The sequence below is a fragment of the Candoia aspera genome, chromosome 1 (genome assembly GCF_035149785.1).
Source record: "Candoia aspera isolate rCanAsp1 chromosome 1, rCanAsp1.hap2, whole genome shotgun sequence".
Taxonomy (NCBI): Eukaryota; Metazoa; Chordata; class Lepidosauria; order Squamata; family Boidae; genus Candoia; species Candoia aspera.
In genome coordinates, this window is record NC_086153.1 from 72,117,479 (window position 1) to 72,142,716 (window position 25,238).

Consider the following 25,238-nt stretch of genomic DNA (forward strand, 5'->3'; position numbering starts at 1 on the left):
CTTCAGAATTTGTGGGCAAATTTCAAAGCATGAGATCTACAATTTTGCCATTTTTAATTTTGTCTTTTCAATGGAAATTGAGATTCCAAGGTGTTTAATTTCCACATTTTAATGGTAAATATTGCTGAGTTAACATGGAATACATATGCAAGATTCTTATATCTCAGTTCTTCCTTGGTGTGTGTTTCCTGAAACTCAAGTCACATGGACATGAAATCCTTGAAGCTTTCTTTCAATCACTTCCTTACAAAAAAGGGCAAGGTAAGCAAAATATTCTTTTTCTGTGATTACACTGAATTCAGGATTAATGAAATATTCATTTCAGTGGTACTGCTTTGTCCTATTCACTTGCTTGTGCTGATACTTCTCTGAATGAAGACAGCAGACATCACTTCATATGTATCTTGTGCTAAGGTAGATGCTGATTCTAAATCAAGGTCCTATGAATAGGATTTGAGGTCACAGGAATACATTATTCAGGAGGTTTGTTTATATCCAAGATTGCGAAGGCTACTACTTTTTTATTTGGTGCAAAAATACAGAAATGAAATACGAAGAAAACATACACAGAAGTCAAATTATAACTAGGCAACAATGTCATTGTAATCAATAATTTTCAGGCTTCTTAACTATTGAATTGCTTTAACATCGAATAAGGAATTTAATTGCCAAAATGTGGCCAAACCACAAGAAGTGCAAGAATTACTTCTGGAATTCTGAGACTCATTTGAGAGTTCAAAGCAAAAACACTGCAACTGACAATCATAACTTTAATTAGATCCAAGATGGCATCTGCAAGCTGATGCTGGTTGCCTCTTCAAGGGGGCAATTCCTGAAACCCTCAAATTCTGCCTCAAATCCTCCCTGACCCCATAACTCCTATCTTGAGGGGTTTGAGGAGAACTTGAGGGTTTTTATACCTGTGTTGGGGGTGGATGGCCCCACCAGATGGAGCGGTGAGGCAGCGTGGGGGAGTTTGGAGGCGTAGGTAGAGCTTGGTGGGACGGTGGAGCCCAGCAGCATAGCCAGTATGTGAGGCTGGGGCATTCTCCGGGCCCGCCTTGGAGCCATCAGGCTGAGGCTGTGGGGGCGACAAGCGGCATGGCGTGTTGTGATGCAACGAGCCCTGGGATCAGCTTTGGCAGTGGGGCAGATTCTGGAGTGGGATGGACCCTGGAGATGCAGCGAGCCCCAGTGCTGCAGTGAGCGGACCTCGATGGTGTGGGGAATTCAGCAGCGCAGGGACTGGCCTAAGTAATTCTTTGGGCCACCAACACAGCTGGCCCTTGGGAGCACAGTGGTCCCCGCTGCAATGACAGACTAGCCGCTCCCAGTGTGGGGAGTGGGCTTTGGCGGCATGGCAGACCTCAGCATACCGGATGGGCCTCGACAACACGGCAGACCCCAGCAGTGTGGCAGACTCTGGAGGCAGCAGACGGGCCGATGGGCCGTGGTGCCATGGGCTTCAAGAGTTTGGAAGGTGGGCCTTGACAGTGCAGCAGGCCTGGGCAGTGCAGGGATCAGGGGCAATAACGACCCCTGGCGTGGAAGACCTTGGCAGAAGGGGAGCGATAAAACCAGATTACTTGATCCCCCTCGACTGGAGCCCCTGTGTGTATGTCCCTGTATGTGCAAAAAGGTGTGTTTTGCTGGATGAGTCACAAGCTTGCAGACTGACTGGCATGAGGGAAAGTAAGAAACAGGCTATTACCTCTGGTTTGAAAAATAGTTAGACTGGAGTTGTTCTTCCTGACAAATGAATGTCCATACTGAAGAAATTTCAGAAATGTAGTGCTAAAGCTAAGTACGCATGTAAGTAGCAATTTTATGTACACTTATTTAGAGAAAAACCAGTGAGAGGAGCTGAGCAGGGGGCAGAGCAGGAGTGATGGTTGGGTTCTAACAGTGCTGAGAGCAAGAGCTGGTGCGCTGGGGCCCCCGCAATTGCCCTGTGGTTGACTGACTGTATGAATGAATGGGGGGGTCCCTTAAGCAAATTTAGGGGCCCAAGGGTGGGAACTGGATCTGTCGGTTCTGGGGGCAGTGGAGCAGGCCATGTGACTGAGGTGGTGACGAGCCAGGGACGTTATGGCGGGAGTCACAGCTAGAGCACCATTGGCAAAGGACTCTTTAAAACTGGTCATATACCCAACACGATACACTACAATGCTTCCTGTGTGGCCCTGAGGGCATTAAAGAGTTTAGGGTTTAGTGTCATCTGCCCTGGGAACTATTTTGCAACCTGTTGCAATAAATTTGCAGAGCACTTTGAGGTGCAGTTTGTTACCCAGACACGTGTGGTGGTTTGGCCTGTCTCTTGTTGTCTTGCCCCTTTCCCATCATGGCTACTTCAAATTAGCTTCAAGGGATTAACTGGTAGTTCCAGGGTCTGGGGAAAGCTTCTTTGCACAAGGGCATGCTCCTGGTTGCCCATAAGGAAGTCACGAAACCCTACCAGGAAGAGGTTTTCTTGGACCTGGGAGATTGTAATTGTCATCCAGTGCTAAATACCTGGGCAAGTAGTTTAAGAGGGTAGTGGCAACCCAACCACAAATATTTCTGGCTTTTATAATGATTGTGAACTGCTTTGAGAATTTTAAATAAATAATATATAAACACTTTTCATAAATAGAATATTTAGATGTGCATACACACTACATGTGGTATGTGCAAAAAGGTGTGTTTTGCTGGATGAGTCACAAGCTTGCAGACTGACTGGCATGAGGGAAAGTAAGAAACAGGCTATTACCTCTGGTTTGAAAAATAGTTAGACTGGAGTTGTTCTTCCTGACAAATGAATGTCCATACTGAAGAAATTTCAGAAATGTAGTGCTAAAGCTAAGTACGCATGTAAGTAGCAATTTTATGTACACTTATTTAGAGAAAAACTCAGGTAAGCAAGATCTGGCCATGAAAAGTTAATATTGTAAACTCCAATTTAGTATATGTGCTGCTGAAGCAAGCACAACTGTAAACTTCCTCTCAAGGCATTCTTCTCCCTCTTTTAAAGCTAGGCGCTTCCTTGTAAAATCAAAGAAGCCAGGAAGTTGAAAACAGAGGACAGTCATAGTGGAGTAAAATGGCTCTTCCAGTCTGTCTGGGTGTATAATGCCTGATCCTTTCCAGCAAAATTAAGTTTTGCAAAGTTTTGTGTACATGCACACACACACAGACACACACCAGCTGCAGCAGCAATAGGGAACGTGTCACCTAGATTTTGCTGGGCTGTAACTTCCAGGATCCCTCACCTTTGGCCATTGTTATCCAAGGGTGTTGGCACTGATATTGCAGTCGGGTCTGCAGGCCAGCCTTGTATTAGAAGATTGCTTTTCTTCAGTAATTTGTCTTTAAACATGTGTCTTTACTGCATAATACAGAGACATACTACAATTACATCTACTCAAGGGAGACAATACAGTATCCACTTGACTAAGCTGCCAGCCAAGCCATTTCCCACAATCTGTCATACATTTCCAATTGCTCTTTACTAAAGGTGCCTCTTTGATCAAATTCTGTTTACTACATCACAAAGTAGCAAATGAATAATACTTGCACTATTACAAAAGACAGTATGTCTTCTGTAAAAGCTGATTTCCTTGATTCTGTCCCTTTATGAGTTGCAAAGCATTTTTCCCAGCAGATACCAAAAAGTGTTGTTCTCTGTCTTAACTATTATTAAGAATTCCATTCTGCATGTTAGAGAAAATCATCACTGTATAAAATTATAGTCTACTGGTTATATTATGGGAATAGTAAAATGCAAATGAAGCTGGGATTATTAATTAAAAAATAGGATTTGGTATCAGATCTTCAATCAGATGATATTCAGATAATTATTAATAAAATACTTTCAGGAGCTACAGATAATTTGGGGCAGGTTTATATAATAGGTTCACATTATTTCTCCAGTAACGTATAAAACAATTGCATGTTTCAGTCTTCCTAAATGATTAAAGATTAAATAACTCCTAAAGCTAGCTATGAAATTAACAAGAAAACAAAAGATTTTACATGTATCAAAAGCTAATTCTGATGTCTCAAAATTTGTTTTTTATTTTATATTTTTAATTCTCTACTCAAATTTGATAAAGATTTGAATTTACCATTTCTTCAATAACACTAGGGTTTTATGTAACAAAAAACCAAATTAGCTACTTCTTAGTAATCACAATTCATTTGCTACCACATGCATCACAATCCATTTGCCACCACACGCATGATCAAGTGTATACAAAACTATTTTAATGACCAGTTTTCTGAAACTGATAATACTTTTTAAATGTTTAAATTTGCATGTTAACATTGGTCAAAAGGTAGGTTTCACTGGGCATCATATTGTATCATTAAATTAACATTTTAAACAGCACGAGGTCTATACATATTCACATTAAAAATATTTGACAATTTTTTTCAAAATTGAGTTTTTCAAACAATTTTTCAAAATTGTAAATACAGAATATTATTCTCTGCAGCTCAAATCTTTAAAACTCAAATCTTTAACATTTATTATAAATGGCAACTCAGTTCTTTTGTGCATAATTTAAGTATGTAAGTCTTTGCAAAGTAACAGCTTCTTACTACAGTTGAATAAAAAAGATGGAGTATCATTGGTCTGTTACATTGGGCTTGGTCGTTCAGACTCTGAAATGAAATCATGCTGCAGGGATCTAACTTGAACCATGAAACTGTTGTTTAGATACCCCCAGTCACAGGATTCAGGAGAGAAGCTAGAAGAGAAAAATAACTTTGTAAAAATGTGGAAGTTAAAACTGTGTTTCAGGTTATGCAATTTTGTAAAGTACTTTGGATGCACTTGACTATACATACTTTGTTTTGAGGAACTGTGTACACATATTTGCTTCAGTCCTGTTCTTGGAATAAATTCCAAGTGCATCTGGCTAGACATTTGCTGTGGCTTGGCCTAAATTTTATACATAGCTGTTAATCCAGGTCACTAAGAGTTCCACATTAACAATCCTCATTATATCCTGAAACTCAACTAGAGTACAGTTTTCATTTATACATAAGGAATTTTAATTAAACAAAAAATGAACAGTGTCAAAGGCAGTTCTGTTTATTGATGATATATGTTTGCAACATCCATAACCTGTTAGGTTGATTGTCTTCTCAGCTCTGTGCGTAGAATGATTCATTGGGGAAGTAATTCATTTTCTTCTAGTACTGTATAATTTATTGATGGAGAATGTTAAACCCCCCTAAGATTTCTCTGTGACATACACAAACGAGGCTAAGATTACATAGACCTGAGTAAAGTTACTGTGTTGTGTATAATATGCTGTGGTAATGGACTGTATGGTATACATGATTACTGTGAACAAAATATTGTCACAAGGATGTTCTCTTAATTGTTTAACTGATTAGTCCATCTTAATGGAATTTTTAAGAATGTAGTTATGAGTTTCACCTACAGTATTCATGCTAGTCAAAACACTACATGCACACTTTTTCTTTGAATTGTTCTAGAACCCTGAAGCCCATTGTGAAGTATTGCCATTTTTTATACATAGTCTATAAACTGTTTGCCCCACCTGCCATATATGCTGTGTGGTGATATGCTCCATGCCAAATCATCATCACTGTCATATCTGCGAGGATTGTCAAAGAAATAAGATCTTGGATTAAATGCATGAGTTGGTACTATTCCTGGGTTTGTCTGGAGAAAAAAGAAAAGTTATTTATAAGTGCAGCTATTTGTTGTAGAAGTTTGTCCTTTACATTTTTCTTTTTAAAATAAACCAAACACTTAGAATCATAGAGTTGGAACGGGCCATTTAGAACACCTAGTCCAACCCCTGCTCAGTGCAGAAATCCAAATTGAAGCATTCTTGACAGAGGGTTATTCTGTTTCCCCTTGAACATACCCAATGAAGGGGAGTCCACTACCTCTCTGGGTAACTGGGTCTACTGTTGAACTGCTCTTACACTTAGGAACTTGTTTTCCCCTAATATTCAGTTGAATTCTGCCTTTCTGTAACTTAAATCCATTATTTCATCCTGCACTCTGGAATGAGAGAGTACAGGCCTTGACCCTCTGTGTGACATCCTTTTTAGGTGTTTGAATAACACTATCATATCCCCACTTAGTCTTTTTTTCTCTAGCTAAATATACCCAACTCACTCAACCTCTCTTCATAGGACTTCATTTCTGTCCCCTCTTTATCCTGGTTGCCCTTCTCTGAACCTAGTTGTAGTTTTTCTGTATCCTCCTTAAAGTGTAGTACCTAGACCTGGATATAGAACTTGAGGTGGGGTCTTGCCAAAGAAGAATACAGTAGAAGCATTAGTTCCCATGACTTGGAGATTATACTTCTGTCAATGCAGAAATATAAACCTAAAATTACATTTCCCCTTTTTGTAGGCATCTAACATAGCTGGCCTGCAATCAATTACTATTCCAAGATCTTTTTCACAAGTACTGTTACCAAGCCTGTGCATCTAATTTTTGTTTCCTAAGTTATGATCTTTGGTATAGATCATTTTGTTACATTTTATTCTATTACTTTCAGCCTATAATCTATCAAGATAATTTTGAATAGTGTTTCTGTCTTCTGGTATATTAGCTATCCTTTGGACATGTGTTTTATCTGCAGATTTAATATGTACTCCCTCTGCCTCTTCATCCAAGTGATTAGTAAAAATAATGAAGATTAGAGGACCCAGTACTAGTTCTTGTGGCATTCCTTTTGATAACTCTCAGCAGTGTGATAAGAAACCATTGAGTATACTCTGAATATAATTTTCAGGCTAGCCCAATTACTGTCATGCCATCCACCCCATACCAAACTGCCTTACTAATCATCAAGACATGTGAGGCTTTATCAAATATTTTGCTAATGTTAAGGTATGTTAACAATCTGTTACAGAAGTTACAATCAAAAGCAAGATCAGATTGGTCTGGCAAGATTCTTGACAAATATGTGTTTATTTCTGATAACTATCACATTGTTTTAAGGTAGTAACAGATAATCCCTTTAAGGTCTGCTCCACAGTTGTCCTACTATCAGTGTCAGACTGACTAGTCTATAGTTTGCTGAATCTTTGTTTTTTTCTTTTTGAAGGCAGGAAGAGGGAGATAATGAATTCTTGCTATTCTGCAGAGTATTTTTACGATCCATCCAGATTTTTTAGCTACGTTTAAACAGCTGCAAGTAGCAAAGGGTTTAGGGGTCCTGTGCATTATGTTTTACACACAAATCATCAACTTTCCTTCCTGTCATAGAAGATACTTTACTTGAATATCTTTGCAAGGACCCTTTCCAATTTTTTTCTTAGCAATTCAATTCTTTTGACTGTTGAACTGCTCAAATAAAAATTTCTACCGGTCAATTTGAGGAATAAATATTCTGATTTTCACTAAATTTCAAAGCAATCAGTCACTTTCACTTCCTCTGTCACAGATATCCAGATGTTTTAGTCTTTCCTTATCTCATTTGTCATCAGATCATCAATCACCTGCTATTTGAATTCTGATGTCCCAAACTGAATATAGAGCTTCAAATAAAAATCTACATCAGTGATTAGATCATGCATAATATCAATAAAATACTTATACTACACCCCAAAATTACATAAAGCATTGTGTCTGTTCAGTGACATTCAGGTATGTTGGTTTGTCTAAGATTGTCTAACTTTGTTTTTAGATGAAACTTTTGACTCAATATATCTTTACCTCTCTTTAGAGTGTTACTAGTGGTGAGGTTTATGTTGTTTTCAGATAAAACTTGGAAAGATTCATGGGAATGGCAAGTTTAGAGCTGTTTGGTCTAGTGGTTAAGGCAACGGGCTAGAAACCAGGAGACTGTGAGTTCTAGTCCTGCCTCAGGCATGAAAGCTGGCTGGGTGACCTTGGGGCAGTCACTCTCTCTCAGCCCAACCCACCTCACAGGGTTGTTGTTGTGGGGAAAATAGGAGGAGGAAGGAGTACTAGGTATGTTTGCCGCCTTGAGTTATTTATAAAAGTAATAAAGGCAGGATAGAAAATAAATAAAATAATGAAAAAATGAAAATTGTTTCTATTACAAATCTCTGCTGACAGAAACCACAATAGCCTGCATCTTCTACTAATTTAAAGATTTTTTTTCCTTGCCTATATAAGCTTTCTTTTATGCAGATAATAATTACTATTCTGTTAAGCTACTACTCCCTCTGATGTCTTACTGTCAGAATATCTAAAGTTACTAACTTAAGAAAACTGGAGAAGAATTTTCTGTTGACAGTTGGTTTTCTTGTAATAAGAAAACATATGTTGAGGTTGTAAACAAATACATAATATCAACATATGTACATCCCTAATTATTTGTTTTTGACAAACCCTACAAATGAGGTTGTGCAACAGAGACTGTAGAAATAATATAAGGTAGTTAGTTTGCAGGGAACAAGTTAACTAAGTGAGCAGGGAGCGCTAACAAAAGTTGGGAGCGGAGTTCAACTGGAGAACATACAAGGAAGAGATGTCAAAGAAACTATGCAGTGAACAATTGTATGCTCAGCTGTGAGAAGTGAAAAAAAATCTTTGTATAGTTGCTAATTATAAAGAGTTTGCCTTGAGAACTGCTGAGTATCCATTGTGGATGATTAAGTAATGCTTCTTGCTGAGTAAGCAGAGGCTGATGAATATGAATGAGTGAACAAATAGAAAACTAATGAATATAAATTGAATGAATATAAAGGCTGATGAATATGAACGAGCGAAGAAATGGAAAACTAGTAGGAATTTTACAGAAGAGCTATAAAAGAATTTTACAGCCCTTCTAACTGAAGCTGAAAATGGACAGAGGTTACTCAACAGTTGACCAGCAATGCTTGTGACATGTTTGTATCCTTGCCAGAAAATAAAGTATACATATGCAGCAAATGCAAATTCACTACAGTGCTCAAGAAAAAAACAGAGGATTAGAGCAATGAGTGGCTGTACTCCAACTCAGAAGAGATTACATTTCCTTAGACTCAACAAAAGAGGCCCTAAAGCAAGAGTTGACGTACAGTAGGAAGTGATATTCCAGAAGCAAGAGAACTGAAGGGGACCTTGCTCTGTAGACAATAGTGACAACCAGAAGCAAGAGAGCAAGATGTTCTGTGCTGTTAGAATTCAACATGAGCTGTAAGGCCATCAGGAAAGCTCTTAGCTTAGTTCCTCAATGGAACCATCATGAGCAACAGATGAGAGAGAGGAGCACTCTGGAGCAGAGCAAATGGAACTGATACCTGCAAAAGGACAAAGAGGAGAATTGTAATAGTTGATATGCTATTACACAGAACCAAAGGTAAAGTGCACTAGGTAGATATGATGCCTTTTAAAATGTATTATCATTGGAAGGGATCTTGGAGGTCTTCTAGTCCAACCCCAAATCTTCCAGAAGCACAGATTAGGAATGTAATGGTGCAGCTGCCAAGCTCATCAAGCCCCTTCTTGCTCATTCATGCAGGAACAAATTACACTGCTATGAATGGCTCCAACTACTTGGTCTCTTTTTTCCCCTTTTTATTATTATCAATCTTCATAAAATTGTATTATTACAATACAGAGATGTTTAATATAAAGTTTATTGATATTCTATTATTTAGATTAAACTTAGAGTATTGAAAATAGAGAAGAAAACAAGATAATCTATCAATATTAATTACAATTTAGGATATCAGTATTACAAGCATTAAAATTATTTGGCTTTTTCATTCAAAGTTGAATATAACATTGAAAAAACCCCCCACTGCGATTCACATCAAAGTGTTATATAATAAAGGTTTCGATCTTAAGCTAATTACTTAATATTAAAGTCTCCATTGCGTTGTTACTTGGTCTGTGTGTGCGTGCATATATTTATACACACACACACATACAATATACACACACAAACACACATACTTGTTAATGAAAGGCAAAAATAGACGAATGGAGCAAATTTAACAAGAATTAAAATAGCAAAAATTAGAAAAAGAAAATAGGAAAATGAAAATTTTAAAATAATTTTTTTTAAAAAACTTGGTTTTTGAAGCTCTAAGGAGGAAGCTGAAGAACCTGGGAGTGCATGTTTCCACTCATTCTTCCAGTCCATTGAAGAGAACTAGAAAAGAAGAGAAGGCAGAAGAAGCCAATGTGGTTGCACCAAAAGCTTAATGAAAATTTGAAAATAAAAAATATATAGAAGGTGCAAACAGAGACAGATCACCAAAGAAGATGTAATGTGGGTTGCCTAGATTTTAGAGTAGATATTAGAAAAGTTAAAACTCAGAGTCAAGTGATGGTAGTGATGGATACTAACCACAACCAAAAAAGGCCTGTTCAAAATAAAAGAGAAAAGAACTAGTACATCAGCTGCTTATTGAAGATGGCAAATGGTAACAACAAAGAAACTGAAGAATTATTAACTCCCATTTTGGCTCACTTTTCTCTGAGAACAGCATGTGTGCTTCCCTAGGCAATTGTGAAGAACTGACTGAAGGAACAGGATTCTAGCTTGAGTTTGATAGAAACACTGTTAGGCAGGAAATGTTTACTGACCTTTGAATGAGTTCATATCTCCAGGGCTATGTGGATTGAATCTTATATTACTGCAGGAAGTTCCTGATGGTCTGGCCAAACTTCTGTCAATTATCTTTAAGAAATACCAGATGACTGGAAGAGAACAAATTTCCCTTATCTTCAAAAAAGGGGAAAAGGAATACCCAGAGGACTACAGACCAATCAGTCTGATATTGATACCTAGAGTAAACATGATTAACTACCTTGAAAACAATACCGTAATTACTGAAAATCAGCATGGATTTGTCAAGAACCAATCTTTTCAGACTACTTCATTTCTTCATTGGATAACTTCTTTAATAAATTTGGAAATAATATAACCTGACTTCAACAAAGCATGACATTCTAATCAAGCTAGTTGAATGCAGACCTGAAGACATGATAATTTAATGTGGTGGTGGTTTGTAGATTATTATAAGTCACTAGGAATCTGGATTTCACAGGACAGGAGTGATGCAATAAACAGCTGAGAATTAAAACCATTTAAAAAGATGTCATGACCACAGTGATATTTTAAAAGCAAGCGAAAAGTGCTCACTCAGATTTTACAGCAGATAAGTAATTTGTACTTAAGAGAGTCATTTGCTTTAAAATAAGTAAATATTAAGACAAAGGTATAACTTACTAGGTCTTTTGTAGGGTTTCGAACACGGAAGAAAAACACCACTAAGGAAGTGGGGAGAAGTTCCCACACAAACAGGATTATTCCAAATACTACATATCCAGCATCACCCAGCTGGCATTTCAGATCTGCCTGTTGTAAAATTAAAGGGAAAACTGTTTAAAATGGTCAACTATTAAATGTTTGTAAGCAGATAATGAGATGAAACCTTAAGGTAAAGGTAAAGGTTTCCCTTGACATTAAGTCCAGTCGTGTCCGACTCTAGGGGGTGGTGCTCATCTCTGTTTCAAAGCCAAGAGCCGGCGTTTGTCCATAGACCCTTCCGTGGTCATGTGGCCGGCATGACTACACGGAACCCTGTTACCTGTCCGCCGAAGCGGTACCTATTAATCTACTCACATTTGCATGTTTTCGAACTGCTAGGTTGGCAGGAGCTGGGACTAGCAACAGGAGCTCACCCTGTCACGCGGATTCGAACCGCCGACTTTCCGACCTTCCGATCGGCAAGTTAAATGTATTAATATTAAATGTTTGTAAGCAGATAATGAGATGAAACCTTATCTTACCTGAAAAGCAATTTTATGAGACTTCTGCAGCTTCCAAATCTAGATACTTCCCAAATTTTCTTGGCCTAAATAAACTAATATGCATCTATCCAAACTACCAACACTTATCACAGACTTTTCTGACCAGCACCTTCTTCCTGTCAGAATATCAGTGGACACTTACTGAACTGTATCCATACTGCAACGTGTATTAGAGATACATACCTAAGCAGAAGGATACACTGTGAAAAAGTAGCTTCAAAGTGTTGCACTGTAGCCTGAACCAATCATGGATAAATTGATTTAGTTCAGAATCAGATTGACTGACATGGGCAATCCACGTATGAATCACTTGAAAGCATGTCAGATTTTAAAATGTATTTAAGAGATAATAGGATTAACCTTTTCTGCTACATGGTCCTCCTCCCCTTAAACGTTAGCCCAGAATAGGAAAGGTTCCCTTTGGCTCACCTGACATCCTGTAAAATTTTCAACACAAAACTAAACTGAATGAAATGTATACAATTAAACATTCTCCTTGGCTAAAGCATTACTGGCATATAATACTCCATTAAGGCTACAGTAAGCCTAAAACTTAAACTCTGCCCTTTACGGTTTTCTCAAAGTAAATCTAACTTTTTGCGAAGGGCAAAGTGATCTAAACTCATGGATTCCCTGCTTTTAACATACTCCAGACTATGATTGTTCATAGTCATGTATACAAATTTCCTACAACCCTCCAGTGAAGATTCTATTCTCATCTATTATGAAAAGGATGCTAGTAGCCTTATAATCAAATTTTCATTCTTGACTTAGTAGTTAAAAGACCTTGAGCTGGTTAACTGCAAAGATCTATGAGCATGGAGGAAGGTTGCTTACCTTTACACCACTAAGTACAGGTACATGAATGAACACTTTATTGTCAGAAGAAATTGCTACATAGTACTTGCCTGATCAGATACATTGTACCAATCATAATCAAAAGAGTTCATTGCCTTGCTTTGAGAAAATGATAAAATAACCAGGTTGTAACAGGCTCTTGAAGAATACAGTAGAATAACAGTTGCTCCTATTGTTGTTAGTTGACATACTGATGATCCCTAGAGAAGAGATTAAAACACAGTTGGATGTCTATTGTTCACTGAAATGTCAAGGTTCTAGTTTGAGGAAAAAGGTGTAGCCAATTCTCAAGTCACTTTGGACCATCCTAGATATTGTGCTTTGTAACTCTGCTAGATTCTGAAAGGTGCTGATACCTTGAAGTGTATTTCCTTGCAATGGAGAAAGTCATGTTTTGAGGGGACAGGGCAGAGGGGGAAAAGCAAGGAAAGATTGACTATTTAAGGTACCACACTGGAAAAAAATAAATTGCACCATAGTGGAAGGACAGAAAGAAGTTAACATACTTCAGAAAAAATGTTTACAATCTGCAAATAATTCAGAGTATGACAGTCTGCTTATTCCAAAACAGGAGGATAGATTTACTGATATTAATTTGCTAGTCAGGAATTATACAAGTTAATATGCACATCTGTTGGAACCTGGAAAATATTCAGCATCTATTCTTTTAATATAATTTATAAAATATAACAAATGCAAGAAGGGTTCTTTTGTTACAGATGATAACAGGTAATCATTGCAGATGCAAAATCATGTTCATAAAACAGCTGCAGTTATAGTAGTACTAACAAGGTATGGAACAAGGCATAAAATAGCACTTTTCTAATAACAGAATACTACAATATGAAGGATAGGAAGATACATCTCCTTAAAGGGAAATTTCTTTAATTAAAGACAACTAGCTCCTATATCATCACTGGATAGAAAAGCAACAATGAAAAGTCTCTAAAATAGAAGGACCGAAGGTTTGCTTCAAAAAGAAGACACTTTTTTCTCTATCTTTATAGAACCACTTGGAAAGGATCAAATCTCAAGGAAAAAACAATAGCACTCTCCGTGTTAAAAAAAAGAGATCCTGATTCCATTCCAAGCAAGAATATAAGCAGTCTGCTTAATCAGACAAAGGGTCTTTTGTCCACCTACTCCTTTATTAAATCCTCAGTGATGGAAATGAGAAAGATAATACAATCTTTGGTTAATTGCTAAGTAGTGACAGAAGGAAGTACATTACTGTTCCCAGGTCCTAGACTGTGGCCCTCCAGTCATCTGATTGGCCACTGGTGGATACAGGATGTTGAAAATGCTAGGTAATTTTCAACATCCTGTACCCAACAGTGGGTATCAAGTATATGGTACCCACTGACAAAATTGCTGAAAAGTTGAGACATGTGCAAATCTTATAAGATCTGTGTGTTCTAGATTTGGGGCATTCTGAATGTTTAAGACATTTTTAACTTGAAAACTTTTCCTATTTTTTGCTTCCATAATATAAGTATTATACAATTGGTATGAAAACAGCAGTTTGTCAATATTGTTGGACAAAGTGAAATATATAATTCAAGGAGTCAATTTCCTGACTGTTGTTCATGTTCATATGCTGTTTCAGCACAATGTATACATGTTTATAAAGAACTAATTTCCACTGTGTTCAGGTAGAACATATTCTCAAAGTGTGCACAGGAAAATAGCTGTTCTTTCAGATAATTTTATTTTCACTACATGTTTGTTGAATGTGTTTAAGTTTGTTTGTGGAGTATTTGAGATAACATAGTGTGGTCCTGGATGTTCCCATGCCAACTTGGAGAAAAACCATTTGAGAATGCTGTTTGATTACAACTGAACAAAGGAATTCTGATATTTTACAATAAACAAACTTAGAAGGGCAGAATACCTCATCATTTAACAACAGCTAACGTTGCTTTTTCCATAGACCTAGATAATAGAACAAAGTTATTGGCATTGAAGCCCTCTTGTTAAAGTTTAGGAGAGAGTTTATTTTTACTCAGAGTTGGTTAAATGGGGTGTAATGGCTTTAGCTGCTTACACAGAACCCATAATTGATAGATTTCAAATTGGTATGTCCATATGCATGTGTGTCTTCAAGTCAGTCTGGACCCCTAGCAACTACATGGACAGGTCCATGCAGTTATCTTGGCAATGTTGTCAGAAGTGGTTTGCCATTGCCTTTAAATTGATTACAAGCATCAATTTTATAAGCTTGTAAATATATAAAATAAACCAGTTGGATTCACTTGCATTAATCTTGTCTAGACACTGAAGAAAAACCCATTCTTAAACAAGCTACCATTCACTTATCTTCATTGGAATGATTTCCCCAGACTAAACAAAAACACACACAGAAAAACAAAAAACTAAGATGTACTTTACCTTGGATTCCAAGTAAATATTTGCTAAGGTCATTTTGGAAATCTTGTAGAGACAAACGGAGAGTGAGATGGCACAGAGTACAAACAGAGTGTCATTTATAGCAACCCTGACCAATACAATTATCTTCCTTTCTGAATTCTCTAATCTCACAAGCACAGCACATGTTAAATTCACCAGCAGGAAAAGTAGACTGACCATGAAAGACACCAGGTAGAGAGGTAACCTAAACAAGGAGAGGGAAAATAGTATTAATTTTGCAATTATTATTTTTAGCAAATATTAATATAATACTAAATCAATCTTCCCCAAATTCCATATTCCAGCTGTGTTGGGATTCCAAGTTGTTTGAAGAAGGCTTTGTGCTGCTCAGTTTATCCTAGAAATGCATAATATGCTCTCCATTATAAAATGGTTATATAGCCTTGATTCTGTAACCCAAATTTTCCCATCCTTGAGCTTTCAAGATTACATTGGACTGTATCTTGTCCCTTCTAAAATCTTGTCCTTTCTTAAATCATTCACCTCTGTAGCTTGCACAAAACCAACCCGTTTAAAGCACAACTGTAGCTGAACCTTAACTAAAGTTTCTCAGGGAATTATTAAAAATTAAAAATAATTATTAAGCCTTCTCAGCTGCAATGCCTATCATATGGAACAGCCTCCCCTGAGATCTGGACGGCCCAAACCCTCCTGGCCTTCCTAGAGACTGTGAAGACCTGACTCTTCCTGCAGGTTCTTGGCCAGGATGTTAGTGAGCCCAATATTGGTGTAGCTGTGTTTTAAGTGTGTTATGGTGCCCAGCTATTGTATTATGGTTATTTTTATTTGGTTTGTAGTTGTGTTTTGAAGTGTTATTATGTATTTTATGGGACTTGTTAGTTGCCCAGGGTTATGCATTTAAGATGGGCAGCCATGTAAATTTTCTAAATAAATCAATAAAAGTAATAAATACTTCTTGGAAATACATGGACATGGTTTTTATTCCTAGAAGAACATTAAAACATGTCCCAATAATATACAGCCGCTTTTTTTTTTCCTTCGTTCATGGTGGAAATGTGTTTTTACCTGTATTTAAGTAACTCGGGTGAGTATTTAGATTTAGCTTTGAAAATCACCTGTAAGAAAATGAGACTGTGTTATTAAACATGCAATGAATAGCAGAGCTGGCACTCTCTTGTACTGTGAGTTCATTATATTTCAGTGGATGATTTGGCCGCATATGTAATAAAACCGTTGTGCAGCTCCTGCACTCTTGCTTTCAGATTTGCAAATAGCCAGTTCGCTATGTGGCAGCAAAATTGTATTTGCCAGTATGTTTACCGGAAGTAGACATCTTATCCCAAACAAGAAACCTGCAGAAGCAAAAGTAGCTTTGGTTTCAGAGAAATCAAGCAAAAAGAGTAACCATGATCATCCATTAAAGGGCAGGTTCTTCTGAAAGGCAGCAGTTCTGCAGTGCTCATGCCCTACCCATCTTCTAGTCCTGTGATGCTCAATGGGAAACAGATGTTCCAAGCCTGCTTATGCTCCAAGATTGAAATAGGTAAGACTGTCTCAAGTTGAGCTCAACTTGTAGGGACTGCTTGGATACAGCCATGCAGTTTTCTTGGTATTGTTTGCCACTGCCTTCCTCTGGAATGCTTTTCAACTTTCCAGTCTAGCCTACCACCCTGGGATTGCTTGATGATCTCTGGAACCAAGTGCTGTCCCATGCTGAGATCAGGTAAATGGTTAACGAGGAAAAGGAGGCTCGTGTGTCAGGAAAGCATCAATGCTTGCTTTCATGGTTTCATGATTGTCATCAACCCTTCCTACTGCTTGTGACTCTCCTATCTCTACCTTTTGGCTGGAAGTGTGTTTATTTGTTTTTTATTGGAGGAGATTCTGTTAGTCACAGGTAGATAGTTGCTCAACTCTTTTTAAATGAAGTATTCCATACTGCTTTCCTTAAAAAAAAAACCAAAAGCATCTTAACCTTTTTTTCAGAGGTAACAGAGCAAAAGTAGGAGCAGGGCATGTTCAAACTGACCATGTATACAACTTTGGCTCTGCAAGAAGTAAAGTAATACTGTAATACATCTTATTTGCCACGTGCAATTTACAGAGATCCTCAGAAGCTGCAGTTTCCCTTCCATGTATCTCCATAATGCAAGCTTTCTCAGACTGGGCACATTTCAGATTTGTAGCCTTCAGCTACTAGAATTCTCAGCAATGATTGAGGAAGTTTTGGAGCTAAAGTCTAAATATCTTGAGACTGCTTAGATTAGTCACATATTTCAGAAGTGAATAAACAATCTGTCACTCATAATTATTAATAATGCTTAATCAGAACATTCAGACTGTTATACCTTTGGAGAAGGAGAGCACTTTTTCTCAGAATTTTCCTTCAATATCCTTGAGTGCTAACCCTGGAGCTGGCACCCTCCAGTTAGTAAAAGAACTAAATCACTCCAAGTTCCCAACTTACTAAAAATCAAACAAAGAGAAGTCACAAATGGTCAGTTCCTTTTTAAGATGCTGGGCCATTAAATGTTGGGTCAAGCTATACAATCAGTTTACTTGGCTTGGAGAGTTCTGATCCACTTTTATAGCATGTGTGCTCTACCCAACCCATCTCCATTATACTATTTCCCCTAAATATCCCCTTCCCTTACCCAGTTGTTTTTAGGATGGCTCTTTGGAGAAATTGTAGCTTCTGCAGCTACCATGCATAATTGGTTGTTGAGCTCTTTCACCCTGCCAACATTTTCAGAAATGGTTTGAAGATGAGCCATGATTGTCTCCACTTCTGCTGATGGATGGCTGAGAACAAGAAGCAAAAATCCCATCCCTGCACTGTTGCAAGTCTTGCAGTAACAAAAATCCCCACTCTCACACTCCACACAATGGGGATCTGATACTGCTGAGTTGTAGGATGAAAGCAAACAAATGGCAGTAATTGGAACTACAGTTACAGTACTATAGGTGGTAGAACATATGTAACCTTTCAAATAGCATCTCCTCCATTCACAATGCACAAGTTTCATAACAGAATGGTATTACTCCTTGCCATATGCCCAAAAAACAGCAATTCCTTTCCCCCTTTTTCCCCATCATAAGTGTAGCTTACATAAAAGGGATTCCTGAGACAGCCTAGCTAGCTTAATTTACCAGGAACCTAAACCTTGTGGATGTTTTATCAACTCATCTTACATCTCAACAACCACTTGAAGACTGAAGAAATATTCACCAAGCAGAGGCATTTCTAGATATCGAAAAACAAATTCAAAGGGTGGACGTTCGAACTGGCCTATCAATCCCGTGGGTGATTTGATTTTCCAGGAGATTCTTTTAGTATCAGTTTAGTGTAAGACTGAGTCATAGGAAAAGTCAGCCTGAGATGGATGTAGACTTTGGTTTAGCTATGTCTAGAAATATTCTTTGTCCAGAGATAGAGCCTAGCAAGAGATAGGGAGGCTGAGTCTTAAATAGTCATTTTGGAATGTATAAGCGTCCCTCACAGACAAGGAAAAAATATTTGTTCCAAATGAAAGACCCTTTAAATGAGACTAGCATATTTTGCATCTTTCTCTAATCTAAATATATTCTGTTCCATTTCCTCCTAATTTTTCCTAATGTATCATATGTTCCAATTCAGTAATCATATATGTTTTAATATTTTTTTGTTATCCTCTAAATCTCCATTTGTTCCAGCTAATCTAAAAATGGAGATTAAACTAGAATTAGTAATTCCCAGCTCTGCACAGGAAACTCCTTGTCTTCAAAAGCAGTATATAAAAGCCATATGCTTAAGGATGATGAGAGTTGTAGTCCAACATAGGGATCATGCAACTGGGAGTGCTTCTGTACTTCTCATTTATGATCCAATTTCTGTATGTTGTAGTCAAGCAAGAAAAAATTAACCATGCACAGTTGCACACACCCAGCACTGCATATGAACAGGACTCTTAGCCTTGAGATGCCAGCACATGAATGGCATACATCAGAGTTAAATGAGACACTTGATGCGTATAATCCAGCACAATTTTTTTTTTTGGCTACACACATCATGTTCAAATCAGGCTTAACTGGACAGTTTTATCTGGATGCTTTACAGATAAAAACACAGAATGACATTCATATACAAACACACAGGGAACTGAGGGATTTAATAAAACAATATGCACTTAAAGGTAGAAACATCCTCAAATTAATCTTGACTGATGGGCACATTCATGCAGTTTTCCTGGCAACAGTCCAGAAGTGGGTTGCCATTGCTTTCTTCCAGGATGTTTTTCAGTTTCTCAGTCTAGCCTACAGCCTTGATATTCCCTGCTGATCTCCTATCCAAGTAATAATGAGTCTTAACCCTGCTTAACTTTCCAGCCCAGAAACATGGTAAGATGGGTTTCATAGATGAAACAAAAGTGTTTTCACCCTTCACTTTAGATATAGACTATATACACTTAGACAAATTTCTCTTATTTTCACCAGTGCCAAGTGAATTCTGGAACACTTTGGCTCGGTAACCCCTCCTGACCTTTCCACAAGTATCCTATCCAGCATTCAAACTCACTAGAATTCTTTCATGGTTTACCAGCCCTAAGTTCTGAAAACTTAGAATAATTAAATCTCAGTAGAATCTGTCCATGAGAGCCAGTCGGGTGCAATGGTTAAGGCACCAGCCTAGAAACCAGGAGACTGTGAGTTCTACTGCCTTAGGCATGAAGCCAGCTGGTGACCTTGGGCCAGTCCCCCTCTCTCTGCCTTAGGAAGCAGGCAATGACAAAGCACTTCCGAAATCTTGCCAGAAAACTGCAGGGACTCATCCAGACAGTCACCAAGAGTCAGGACTAACTCAAAAGGACCAAAAAAAAAAAGGACACATAGAACAGATACAAAGCAGCACATGCCGCAAAATTTGTAATAGGTCAGATAACAGAAATCCTGGTATAGGCAGAAAAACATGTATGTTAATGTATCTCAGATTAAATTCTATTCCTAAAATAGAATATATGTATATGTAGTTATGAGTATGGAAGCGAACTGAGGCAGTGTTTTGAAAACAGACAGGTTTATGCTTTCTCAATATTTCATTTAAGAAGGACTTGAAAGAGAATGCTTATGATTCAGAGTAGATCTACATTATATGTAATACACACGGGATTCTTCAATAATACTGCCCACTTTGTCAGCCTAATATGGGAGCACAGTAGGATTCAAAAAGAGGAGGATTCAGCTTTCCACTATTTTTTTTTTTCCTACGATAACTTCCCCCTAGGCTTTGCCCCATCATGGCTCAAAATCTAAAAATAAACCCAGCTGAGGTAAATACTCATAGAGGCAGAGATTGCAAGGAAGAGTTGAAAGGCAAGAAAATATTAAACCATCCCCGCCGCTATAAAGAAGAGACAAGATCACCACATCTTGGGCAGAGTTAGAGCAGAAGCTAATTTAATATGGGTCAACTTAGACTGGAAGTGGAGACCTATCACAAAATGTACAGTATCCACAATCCTCAGCATTAGCACACCAGCAAGTCTAGTAGCAGGGCAATTCAGTTATTACAAAGGAAAGATTTTCCCCCTATCTTTCTGAAATCCTATTTACCCACAACAGCTTAGGACTAGATTTATTCTCTTGCTATATAGTTTGATTTTGGGAGTGAAGAGCATAAAGCATAAGGAGATAATGTTGTCTAGTACATTTAATGGCTACCTTCTTTGTAAATTATTTTTCTCTTCAATTAGCAAACTATAAATTAAGGAATAGTTGTATATCCAAGCTGTGTGTCATAATGACTCCCATCCACCTGTCCACACCCTTTATAATATGCAAGATGTATCATTTCACAAACTCTATATTTGGTACCCCAATGCTATTCTGTGCCTGGAAGTAGATGACAATATATGAAGATTTTGAGTTAGGGCTGACAGAGGAAATAAGATTTTTAACACCATTGGATCCAAAATGCCCACAAAGATTGGTGAAATCACTATACTTTCTTTATGGAATGTCATTCTGTCACCCAAGAATACAGAGGAACAACTGTATTCTGACTGCAAAGTGGATTGTTAGCATTGGCCCTGGACTTGGGACCTGTGATAGTACCTTTTTGCAGATATTAGGTCAACGTTGCTATTCTTTAACATCACACACAGAGAATACATTTTATAGATCTTATTGGGGTTGCATGCAATTCACCTAAACATATATTGTCTTTGAGTCTAATATTCATCTTACTATAAATCTCCGTATTCTATTTTATCTTATACCACCTCATTTTGCCTTTTATCCTTATTTTACCTTACTATGTTTTATCTATTTTATCTCACTGTAGCCTATTTTATCTCATTATATTGTATCTTACCTTATTTTGTCTTAATGTATTTTACTGCGGCTGATGCCTATGCTTTGATATGGTCAAATAGACTAATCAATAAAGTATATTATTCATTAAACCATCCTTTCTTCTTTCCTTCCTTCCTTCCTGCAAATCCCACACTCCCATTACCATTGTCTCAGTAGGCTGTAGCACTTGACCAACCTCGTCTGGGCATGGAGGCTAAGCAGGGTCAGCCCTCATTATAATTGGAATGGAACACTTGGCAGCCCAGAGCTGTAGGCTAGAAGTTGAAAAGCATTGTGAAAGAATGGACAGGCAAACTACTTCCAGTATCATTGCCAAGAAAAGTACATGGATGTGTCCATAAAGTCACAGCAGTCAAGCATGACTAACATTTGACACAAGTTTTAAACTTGTATAAGAATTATGGGACATGAAATCCAACACATCAGGAGTACCACATTGGGAAAGTCTGTCCTAACAGGTTGAAAGAGAGACTTAACCTCTTTTTCTGCCAAGTGAACTTAACTATTTGTTAATTATTCATTTTTCTTGGCATAATTTTCAGTGATTCTCCTAATGCATTTCTTCTGTCATGTTAATGAACAGAATGTGTATAGAGGGAGTTCTTCGCAGTTCTGCAAGTCTTTCCTAAGTTTTGTTAACATTTAGTAACTTGCTCACACCAAACAGACTGGGTTTAAGGCACACTGAGGCAGAACCTGTCTTTTTATCTGGATGAAAGTTACCTCTGGACCAAGAGTGTATTCCTCTCCTCCCTTTCATACTTGTCCATGCATGTCTGATGTGACAATGTAGATGTCATTTTTAAAGGGCTATTCTGTGGCAACATGCAGACTTACAAGCCAAACTTGTCACCTGATGTTTATCTGAAACTGTTGACAATAGTAGGTAGAGTGCAATATTAAACATGTTTACTTCCAATCTCAATCTTAAATGTGTTTCTTTTAATCAACTCCCATTATATTCAGTGGGAATTATTCCCAGTGAAATAAATATGCACAGAACAATAGTCTGTGAATGACTTAGTATGACAGATTTTGGAATTATTCTATCTAAACTCTTGTTACTTATTCACTAAACAATAGTCAAACTATTCATTAATGCAATGTGTGAACCTGACCGTATTCTTTCAATTTAGCCTCTTTCTTACAATCAGAATGGGCCAAAACCTACATTAGTTTCTGTGTATTACCTTTGCAAGTCCATTTTCAGTACAGTAGTAATAAAACTTTATCCCATTTTCATGTAATGAAAGACGGGTATATTTGCTAATATTAAAGCATTTTTAATGAGTGATTCTGGTCAAATTTCACAATCACAATAAAAGTTACAAATCATTGTAATATGAAGCACTGAAACTAAAACTTCAATCAACCTACAATTTATCTGGGAGAAGCAACACTGAAGTCAACAGGACTTCTTTCTTGGCATCCATTCACAGCAAGAGAAAATGACTGCATTCATACACAACATTTACCTAGAACTTTTAAACCTTGGTTTGTTGAAAAATCCATATTGGGCTTGGTTTTTTGATAATGTTAAGGCATAATTTGGCTTGAATTTTATGCCATGTCAGAACAAATGAACAACTCATGGCTTATCATTACGTGCAACCCTGGCTTCTGCATCACAGTTTCTCTGTGATTTCCAGAAAGAGTTGTTTAACTCGTCTCCCACATTCCAGTCTTCCCCTTCCCACTTCCTATCTTAAAATAATGTTCTGCTCAACTTCTTTAAAATTTCAGTGATGCTAACTTCTTTCTTGCTTCTGTTTCTATAAAAAGAAAAATCTCAGCCAAGCCTACTTACTACTAAAGACTAAATTTCTCAGTGATATTCCTTAGCATTTATTTAATGCATTTCAAATATTAAAAGTGTGTAATATAAATTTCTTTCAGAATTTCTTTCAGTTATTCACACAATACTGCAAAACAGGGTCGCTGTTTGTCCAGAAACCTTCCCTCTCTGACCCTGTTATTAACTGAAGGAGCCTTAAGAATAGTTTGAGTCTTCCTATTCCCCTGATCCCATTTTAAACTTTTGCACCCACACCAGTGTTCAGGAAAGATTTTCCTTGCATGTACGTACTGTCATCAGTATTCACTTAAAACACAGCAGGACCTAATACTCCACTTGTGAACCATGTAATTTTTGGTGAGGAAGAAGAAGAGGGAGTTATTCCTAACTGGAAAAACAAAGCTTGATGGAAAACTTGTATCAAAATAAATGGTCAGAGACAGGTAATCTATGCATATCTTGGATTTATCATATTCTTTCTCTCCCTCTTCTTAGGAGCAACTGAGATCCAGATTCCCTGCTGTATTGTATTGTGAAACCTTGTTAAAAAAATATCAGCTGATCTGTTTAATTGGCTGAGTAAGAAGTTTTTTTGTTGTTGCTAGGGTCTCTGTCTAACAACCAGGGCTCCTCCTCCAGATGTCAACATTTACGGGCTGGTAACCCCACCGCTTCGGTAAATGGCGGTTCTACTGGCACGTGAGCCCACCTGACATTTCCTAAAGGAAAAGATACTCGCGCAACATTGCGGTGGCGCGATCCCTAGCCGTGGCGTCGCGCCAGTCCGGCCACGATCCCGTCGACCCGAGCGCAGGGACGGCCGTCCCTCCCTTACCTGGGTGAAGTAAAGGTTCATCAGCGTCAAGGTGAAAAACTGGAGACACACCGGGAAGCAATAGAGGAGCCAAAAGGCGAAGGGGCTGAGAGAATTTGCAGCGACAAAGTCTTTGAAGTAAAAGGAGAAGAGCACCGTCCGAAGAGAAGCCCAGAGCAGGCACAGAAATAAAAAGACCGTCTGATAGCTAAACCTCTTATGCCGGTAGTGCAGGACCAGCCAGAGCTGGATGTAAATGAACAGGAAGAGGAGCGAATAAAAGACGGTGTAGGCAACGGTGAGACCCAGCTTCACGTAGGGAGGCACAGCCGGGCTCAGAGTGGGCAGGAGGCTGCCGTTCCTCAGCGAGTCCCACTCCAAGGCCTCCATCTGCAACCGAGATTCTGGCGGGCAGAGCTCGCTTTTAACTTTGCCAATGGTGGCTCCTGCCGCCGCCGCCGCCGCCGCCTTTCATCTTCGACAGGAGGGGAACCGAGCGAACGAAAACAACCCGCACTTCCTCTTTGGCAGCGCACTGGCGGCTGGAAGCACATGATCTCGGGGCAGAGGGATTCATTGGAGTGGCCGCCGTCAGCAGTTGGCCAGGAGCAGCGCGGAGGAAACTGCTGTTCGGGGCGCCTCCCCCACTGTCCCGTGGGCAGGAAAGGGGGTCCTCTCCTCCGCCGCTCCCCGGTTTTCAGCACAGCTTTGTTCTTGAGCAAGAGGCCTCCTGAGTGAGGCCTTTCAGCACATTCCAGAGCCATCCAAGACACCACACAATCTTTTTATTTGGGAGTCTTCTTATACATCTCATAAAATCCTCCTCCTCCTCCTCCATTGTGTTTTCTTTTTCTCCTGGCGATGCTACCTGTTCTGAAGGGGAAAAGGGATGACTTGTCTTGTTCATACTGAACTCCCACCTAAGAAGATGTAGGGCCTGGATTTAATAACTTTATGGAATCCCCCTTTACTTCTAGTGAGTACCATTTTGTTGCAGAAAAGAATGTTTTTCAAGTAAAAATACCAAGCTGAGCATTATAGTTGCGCATATTCTCATCTTGCCAATTCCAGACTATAATGTATTTTTAGATACATAATTTGGGGTGGGGGCTTTCTTACGACTTTGGGTCCCTCAATTTGACTTCAAGGTTGAACTAACTGCACTACTGCACTGCTGAATTTGGCCCTAACAGAGTGGGTGTTGGATGTTGGAGAAGTCTGGAAGGCAAAATAATCTATCTCCAAAATCCTGTATCAAGCCCAATCAAATTCTCAAGGAGGAA

At 38.4% G+C, this 25,238-nt stretch overlaps 1 protein-coding gene across 5 annotated transcripts; it reads right to left on the reverse strand.

The window, feature by feature from the left end:
* Positions 1-3,802: 3,802 nt before the first annotated feature.
* GPR137B (G protein-coupled receptor 137B) lies at positions 3,803-24,498 on the reverse strand. 5 transcript variants are annotated; one of them, XM_063306492.1, is made up of 7 exons: positions 23,977-24,474; positions 16,061-16,110; positions 14,996-15,218; positions 12,654-12,807; positions 11,166-11,290; positions 5,550-5,674; positions 3,803-4,727 (listed from the first exon to the last, which is right to left on the reverse strand). In XM_063306492.1, the coding sequence occupies exons 1-7, from the start codon at positions 24,343-24,345 to the stop codon at positions 4,616-4,618; spliced, it is 1,158 nt and encodes a 385-aa protein (XP_063162562.1). In that variant the 5' UTR covers positions 24,346-24,474; the 3' UTR covers positions 3,803-4,615. The 5 variants fall into 5 exon arrangements, 3 of the variants coding, with proteins under 3 accessions (XP_063162562.1, XP_063162570.1, XP_063162583.1); XM_063306500.1 differs by having other exon boundaries at positions 15,191-15,218; positions 23,977-24,473; XR_010068172.1 differs by lacking the exon at positions 3,803-4,727 and adding an exon at positions 10,520-10,633 and having other exon boundaries at positions 5,589-5,674; positions 23,977-24,496.
* Positions 24,499-25,238: the final 740 nt, after the last annotated feature.

What these genes read in the sequence shown, in the direction of transcription:
- GPR137B (XM_063306492.1), bottom strand. Translation starts at nt 24,345, where the DNA reads ATGGAGGCCTTGGAGTGGGACTCGCTGAGGAACGGCAGCCTCCTGCCC. An exon ending in TGAACCTTTACTTCACCCAG is followed by an intron (nt 16,111 to 23,976) that starts GTAAGGGAGGGA and finishes ATTTTCTTACAG; the next exon opens with GTGATTTTCAAAGCTAAATC. An exon ending in CCCGAGTTACTTAAATACAG is followed by an intron (nt 15,219 to 16,060) that starts GTAAAAACACAT and finishes CTCCTTGTTTAG; the next exon opens with GTTACCTCTCTACCTGGTGT.